The sequence below is a fragment of the Podarcis gaigeae genome (genome assembly GCF_964106915.1).
Source record: "Podarcis gaigeae genome assembly, chromosome: 12".
NCBI lineage: Eukaryota > Metazoa > Chordata > Lepidosauria > Squamata > Lacertidae > Podarcis > Podarcis gaigeae.
This window is the reverse complement of record NC_139688.1, coordinates 49,308,947-49,316,601: the sequence shown is the minus strand read 5'-3', so window position 1 is coordinate 49,316,601 and position 7,655 is coordinate 49,308,947. Positions and strand designations below refer to the sequence as shown.

General features: G+C 45.8%; 1 protein-coding gene across 1 annotated transcript; it reads left to right on the top strand.

Moving 5' to 3' along the window:
* Nucleotides 1-693: 693 nt before the first annotated feature.
* EIF1B (eukaryotic translation initiation factor 1B) lies at nucleotides 694-7,256 on the top strand. The gene is made up of 4 exons (XM_083706222.1): nucleotides 694-993; nucleotides 4,877-5,040; nucleotides 5,936-6,037; nucleotides 6,883-7,256. The coding sequence occupies exons 1-4, from the start codon at nucleotides 963-965 to the stop codon at nucleotides 6,925-6,927; spliced, it is 342 nt and encodes a 113-aa protein (XP_083562348.1). The 5' UTR covers nucleotides 694-962; the 3' UTR covers nucleotides 6,928-7,256.
* Nucleotides 7,257-7,655: the final 399 nt, after the last annotated feature.

Here is a 7,655-nt window from a genome sequence, read left to right as displayed (position 1 = left end):
CTCTCCCCAGGGAGGCTCGCCTGGTGCCTACACTATATATTTTTAGGCTCCGGGTGAAAACATTCCTCTTCGACCAGACCTTGGGCTGATTAACATCTGATACCCCTTTTTAATGTGTTTGGGGGAGTGGGAGTGGGAAAATTGTGCTGTTTTTTGTTTTTATTATGTATTTTGTGTTTCCACCTTGTGAACTGCCCTTGAGATGTACGGATGGAGGGCAGTATGATGATGATGATGATGATGATGATGATAATAATAAAATAATAATAATAATAATAATAATAATAATGCCGATAATTTATCATAAATGAAAATATAATTTATAATATGTATAATTTATACAGTATATAAAATAATTTATAAAATAATTTTCATATAATTTAATTTATAATATGTATAATTTATAATTTATAATATAATTTATATAATATATATAACACATCAATTTATTATCATCATCATCATCATCCGCAACACGCGTTCGCACACGTCCTGACGTGACATTCGACGGCAAGCACACACAAAAAAGGCGGTTGGGAGGCGGCGGAGAGCGCCAGAACAACTGCCCGCCGGGAGTTGTAGTCCCTCCTGCGAGCTCCCTCGCGCTCTCCTCTGGCGGAGAGGACTCCGTTTCCCGGCATTCCGCGCGGGGCGGGGGGACGAATCCCACTGCAATCACGTGCCCCGCGCTTGGGCGAAGGAGAGGCTCTGGGCGAGCGGGCGGCCATTTTGTGAGCGAACGTCGCCGTTAGATCAGCTGCTGCTGCTGCTGCCTCTGCTTCTCCTCTGTCCCGCCGCGTCCGCTCTGCCTGCCTTCCTCGCCGGCTGCTTGCCTCCCTCCCTCCCTCTCTTCTCTCTCTCTTTCTCGGCCCCCGCTTCCTCTCGCTGCTGAACCTGAGGGAGCCCCGGGCCAACGCAGCCGCGGCCTTTTCCCCCCGAGCAGCGCCCAGCCACAGAATCGCATGTCCACTATCCAGAACCTCCAATCCTTCGGTAAGAAGCGGCGGCCCCCGCGCAGCTAGCGCAGGATCGGACGGGGACTGGCGCAAAGGCCCGGCAGCGAAGACGACCCGCCTCCGCCCCGGGCTCCCTCGGTCTTTGGTGGAGGGAAATGGGCCTGGGGGATGCCCATCCCAGGTGTCCGTTATCCTGGCAGCAAACGGGGTGCGCATAAGGGGGGGGGGCTCCCCTCTTGCCTCCGCCCTCCCCCGGCAAAGCCTTTGCATCCCTTTGCGCAGCACCCAGGAGGTTGAGATAAATGGGTGCATGGATGCAGCGCGCAAGATTTTTGGGGGGTCCCAGCAAAGACACCTCTTTCCCTACGCTGCGCCCAGTCCATTTTGTTAAGCCTCAAGAGTTTGCTGCTGTGGGCACGGGTCTTGGCATCTTCCTGCCCCTGGTCTGACAAAGGGAAGGTGAGCTGTGGCAGCCTTTGCCCCCTCTGCGCTTGCCCCCACACCCTTCACCCTCTCTCCTTTCACGCAGAGTTGATTCCTTGCTATGGGGCCGGGACACTTCTGCTTGACCCCTGCTATCTAAAAATGTTGGGTGTTTAGTGGCTTAAAAGTGTGTTTTGTGGATGGGAGGGCCAGAGTTCTTCCCACCAGATGTCAAAGAGGAAAACAACCACCGGACTTTTAGAAGACATCTGAAGGCAGCATTGTTTAGGAAAGCTTTTAATGTTTTGATGGACTCTTGTATTTTAATATTTTGTTGGAAGCTGCCCAGAGTGGCTGGGTATAAATAATAAAATATTTTTTTTATTATTATTCATTATGGTATCTCTTTAACAGGCTTCTACTGTGTTCTGCTAGTTGGCGGCTGTTTTGCAAACTGGGACTTTCAGTGTAGCTTGTGGGTTTCCCCAAACCTGGGTCGCCAGCTGTTTTTGGACTATAGTTCCCATCATTCCCGAACACCAGATCTGCTAGCTAGGGATGATGGGAGTTGTAGTCCAGAAACAGCTGGAGACTCGGCTTTTGGAAACACTGGGCTAGGTTAAACCACTTTATTAACCTTGGTCCGTATTGTATGGTCCGCTGTTAAGACTTCGTTTGCTGATGTCTTCACCAGTAAACTCCTGCTCCCGTAACTGATACCTTTGTGACAAATCAGTTACACCCTCTATATAGTGCAACACCCTCTATATAGCTATCTAGCCTAGTGCACAAGACCTTACCCACTCACTCACCCGATCCAGCTATTTCCATTTGTTATTACTGTGTTGACCAAATTTGGTTTGTAGCCTACTGTAGACCCTTCCACATTAGTATTGCCAGGTGTTGACATAAAGCTGTACTAACAGCGTATTTAAGAATTGGGATAAAATGCAACCTCCTGGCCAGCAAGGGTGGGGTTAGTGGAGTAGTAGCAAGTCTTGCATCCTCAGCCCTTCTGCTTGCCCTGCCAGGGTTGAAGCTGGGGCAGGCAACCCTTGTTGGTAATGGGAAGAGGCCCAAAGTGGGTCTGTTGCTGTCACATGATGGCAGAAGGGCCAGCTCTGGATCCAGTGGATTTTGTACCAGCAAGCTCTTCTCTTGTTTCTTTTTCTTTTAGGGAGGTGTGTGTTCTGCTAGCTATCAACAGCAGGAATGTAACACCAGTGGTAGCTTCCACCGACTTGACCTGCTGTTTGAGTGACACATTAGGGTGCCCCTTGCTCCTGGGACTTCCTCACCTGCAGCAGAGTTTCGTTACCAGCAGAAAGACTGGGCAGAGGGACCCCTTTGCCTCAAGGAACCCCCTGCCCCCCTCCCCAGCATTGCGGTTCAGGAATTTGGCTTGCTCTACCCACTTGACATCTTGCAAGCTGTCTGGGCAGCTGAGATCACCAGCCCTGCAGTTCATTCCTGCAGTTCTCAGTGCTATAATAACTGAGAAACCTTCCTTCTCCTTTCATTTGCTAACTTAATACTTGTATTTGGGGGGGGGGCGGGGGAGAGCTGCCTTGTCACATGTTCTTTCTTGAGGGATCAATGACTCTGTGCCTATTTGACATTATTCTCCTGAGGAGCATTCAGTCAAGTGATTCCCCCCTCTCCAGTCTAGGCTTAGGGGGTGGGGAACCTATCCCCCCCCCCCGATGTTGATGGGTTACAGCGCCCATCATCCCAGGTCATGCTGGACAAGCTAATGAGAGATGGGAGTCCAGCAACATCTCCCCCCACCCCCTGGCCTAGGCAAAGCTTTTGTACCTCAGTCTCTCCATTTTCTCCTACCAGTCTTGAGGTGAATTTCTCCTCTATCCAGGGAATTTATCTGGGAATTTATTTTGTGAGATTCCTCTTTCTATGCAAAGAGCCTCCATTTTATCATCTTTGCCGTAGCCATCAGTTCTAAAATTGCACTCCTTGATTTGTATTGAACACAGATACATCCACCTTGCCACGAATAAACTTCCTGATCTGTTGAAAACAGCTTTTTGAAGACGTTTTTCATTCGTAGAGGTTTATGCCTGAATTGGATAGGACTTTAGAATTTGTCAATTGGTAAAGGAGGGAAAGGTGGAAAATTGATAATGGGTTTTCAGTGTGACTCCACTTTGACTCTGCTCTTTCAGATGGGGAGTGACAAGTAGCTATGAAGGAGTGCAGATTTTGTAGGCTTGGTCTCTGCAGCTAAGGGAGCAGTGGAAGATCCTTTAAGCTAAAATTCTGCCGTATTCTCTCATAATCCACTTTCTGCTTCACAGAACACAGCACCATTTTAAGGAGTTCACGGAGGTAGTCAACCTTTGTCTAAGCTCTGACTGCAGGGAGGGAGGTCATATGACTTGTTGCTCCTCATTCAGAATAAAAACATGAAAGACAATAAGGTGCTCCAGCCCTCCCTACAGCCAGAAGTGTGGCACAGGCTTGTAGTCTCTCAGAACTAGCCTTGGACATATTGGAGTCTGTGAACAAGTTGTAACTTTTGCAGTGACGCAGAAGTAGCCTGATGGGAGTTGGAGCCAACGATGCTCATAGGGCCACAGTTTCCTCATTCATGCAATACGATTTGAAAGCTAGGGCCATTTGGAATTCTCTGCCTTCCCTCATTGTACAGCTTGTACCCAGTGTTTATATTGGACTTGCCCTTGCCTCCCCTTGTTAACTTGCCAAAGCATTACCTCTAGGTTCATTGTGCAGCTGCAGGGGGGCTCCTATGTGTCAATGGGTAAGCCCAACAGGCCTCTCCAGTGCCTGGTGTGAACCGACAGTGTACCTTGGAAGTGGCCCCAGAATCTCCCCTCTACAATGCACAGGAGTTGCATGGCAGACTGCTGTGGAAGGAGTTCTTTGAAGGTAGATTGACCTTTTCCTCATCCGGGTAGCTGGTTGGCCTAAAAGCAGGGAATTGATCTTCCTCAGATTGAGCCTCAAACAAGGCATAGGTGGAAAAGAGCTTCTATTTTAGTAGCAGGCAAGCAGTGAAACATTGTGTGGAGGAATTGGTGGGTTTGGGAGCACTAGTGGACAAAGGCTAAAATAAAAACCTTGTCACTACCAGGGTGCCTAATGGAATATCAGACTACTTATGGTTGCTGGCATGTTTTTCTCCCCACAGTTAGTAGTCTGTCCTGAATACATTTGTGTTAGAGTATTCCTGGTTAGTGTTTGAGGAAGTTCTCAAGGTGAGATGAAGACTCTGAGAAACAGAGCCCAGGTATGGGCCTTAGAGAGCAGACAACACCCACAGTTATGCAGAAATTACCATATGTGACAGTATATCACGATCATGTTTGTATTGACATGGTAAAGAATTGCTGCTGTCTGGATTAAGTAGTTTAGAATACTAAGAAGTATGTTTTATCTACCATTTGGAAAAGACATTCAAAATATGTAGGAACTTGAAGGTTTGCATCAGACTAACTCATGTGGACTTTTCACCCCTCCAGACCCCTTTGCTGATGCAACTAAGGGTGACGACTTACTCCCGGCAGGGACTGAAGACTACATTCATATAAGGATCCAGCAACGAAACGGCAGAAAGACACTAACTACTGTTCAGGGAATTGCAGATGACTATGACAAAAAGAAGCTTGTGAAAGCCTTCAAAAAGGTAGCGCTGTTCTTCTCTTAGGTCCTGAAGCTTTTGTGTTTGAATGAGAAATGCATGTAAATTAAAAATTTCCAGTGGGAAAGTGAAAGATCAAATGCTGCGACAGGCGTGTTAAATGTTCTGGTTGAGACAGCTTTCCAGTATAAGACCATTTCAGATGTTGAATGCACTGACAGGAGCAGCCAGTCTTAACTGAAAAAATTTTAATGTTTGAGCAGTGTGCTGGTCAATTTAGTTGCAATAACCAGCTTTCATGCTCTTTTCTACAATTGTCACTGTCTAGGAATGGATCCAGACCCTTTTAAATGACTTAAAAGCCACATAAGGAGATATATTGCTGCAAAAGGTAACCAGAAAGTTGTTCCTGGAACAAATAGCTCAGTACCGTGTTGCCTGTTTTTGACAATGCCAATTTGTGTTGCGGAGGAGGAATTGATGTTTTTACACTGAGTTCTATTTTGAACATTCAGTTCTATATTTCTAGAACAGTAGTAAAAAAAAGTGGGGAGACAAGCCTGGAGCAAAGAGGAAAAAACCTGGGAGGTGATATGGGAAGATATCTGAGGTTGGGTGGGAATGGAGCAAAATCTACTCATCTAGTTTGTGGTGGTCAGGTTGTAGGGGGAAATGTGAAGTTGGGCCAGGACATTGATTTGACTCCTGCAGTTGATTTAGGCATTGCTGAGCTCTGCAATTCTAAGCTCCAAGCATCTAGGAACTTCTGCCAAAATCCATCACTAGAAAAGCATATATCTCATTTGCTAGCAAAGCCTTTGGAGCATGTCTTCTGAAGGAAAAAAAAATAACCAAAATAATGGATTTTGGTTCTCTTCTGAAAGTGATCTAAACATAATTTGCTACTGGGTTTTGAAAAGCATTAAACCTTTCTTTGTAGAAATTTGCCTGTAATGGTACTGTGATTGAGCATCCTGAATACGGGGAAGTGATCCAGTTGCAAGGGGACCAGAGGAAGAACATTTGCCAATTCCTCCTAGAGGTCAGTCAGCTCAGGCTGCTTGCTCAAATGTTAAAATGCACTTGGAAGCCTATTTAAGCGAGACACTTTGACTCTGAATGTAACATAACATGGCAGGGTTGAGTGAGTCACTACCCCTAGCTGTGAGCCATATTGCTGCCTGGACTAAAAGGGGTGAGTTGAGTCATACTGGCGGCAAGGGGGGAGGAGTGCAACAGGCCTGACTTCGGCAGTCGGAGATATATATTTGAGCAGCTGGATTTTATCACAAGAAATTAACTTACTTAATTACATAAGGCACTGCTTGGCACTTCTCTGAATGTAACCTAAAAGAATGGCTCCTGTAGATCCTCTTGTACCATAGGGGGCACTGGTCCAGGGGGCAGATGTGTTCTTCCAGGCTTCTCTCTTCAGCCCTCGGGACTCTCCCAAGGCCAAACTCACTCCCTGGGTCCATGCCCCGTACTAGGAGTTGCTCCACTCCTCCCTTGAGTGCTTTAGCCTGCCTGAAATGAGTCTTTGAACAGTAATAATTCTTCATTGGATAGAATGTGTGTGTCTGATTTCCCCCCACCCTTGGCTCTCATGTAGCCAACTATAACAGAGGTAAGATTCACCTCCATTGGTCCACTCAGTTTTGCTTCTGGCTTGCAACCCATAGACAGTTGCACACCGGGAAGATGGCAGACCTCAGACCGAAAAGAGTCTCTCTTCCCCACCCCCCATTGTACATTGGTACAATTTCATCTGTATGTTAACTCTTTCTCCATCTGCCTTGGGATTGACAAGTGTGTAACTTCATTTTTGTGTTGGACTTTCAGGTTCTAACTGCTGCCGGCTTACTGCCATCTCCTTCTCTTCTGCAGGTTGGCATTGTCAAGGAGGAGCAGCTGAAAGTTCATGGCTTCTAAAATGTGTGTGTTTACATGAGGAACTTCTGCAGGTTTTGTTCTTACCCAAGCTGGCTACTCTGTGAAAAATGATTCTTTGCAGTCGATGGACTTCCCATTCAAAACCTTATTTGCTTTTGCATGACTACAGAAAACATATGGAGTGTAGGCTAGAAACACATAAGAAAACTGCAGTAAGATGGTAACACGAGATCCTTGAGAATTTTAACACATTTCCAATGGAAATGTTCTACTGCTGATAGTTCGGTGTTTTACTTTTCACCTGATTTAAATGTTGTATTAAAACCATGTGTGTTGCAGCTTAAATAAAAACGTCTCTTATCTTAAAACTCCTGATTGCTTTGGATGCATTAAACAAGAGCCTTCAGTGAATCATAAGCATGTTAGTAGCTTCTTGACTACCTGGTAAACTAAGTAAAAACTGAGAAGAAAACAGCCAACACAAACACATTTAAATATACTTTGACTGTAAGCGTTGCCAAAGATTACATAACAGACTGTATTGGGTAAAAATGTAGTTTATCATCCTTAATCCTGGGCTCTGGCAGTGGAAATTCTGTTGAATGTTTTTGTAATAGTGTCAACTGCTGCTGCTTTATCAGGGAAATACTCCTTCCTCGCTTCAGGTTAGGAGAATCATATGTGTTATGAAGAATTTGGTGCTTGAATGCTGAGAATTAACAAGGATTCTTGGAGAGCCTACAGTATATTGTGGAATTCCAGATCAT

Bases quoted from the DNA above. Each gene is read 5' to 3' on its own strand.
- EIF1B (XM_083706222.1), top strand. From the start codon at position 963: ATGTCCACTATCCAGAACCTCCAATCCTTCG. The intron at 5,041-5,935 runs GTAGCGCTGTTC...CTTTCTTTGTAG, and splicing joins TTGTGAAAGCCTTCAAAAAG to AAATTTGCCTGTAATGGTAC. The intron at 6,038-6,882 runs GTCAGTCAGCTC...TCTCTTCTGCAG, and splicing joins TTTGCCAATTCCTCCTAGAG to GTTGGCATTGTCAAGGAGGA.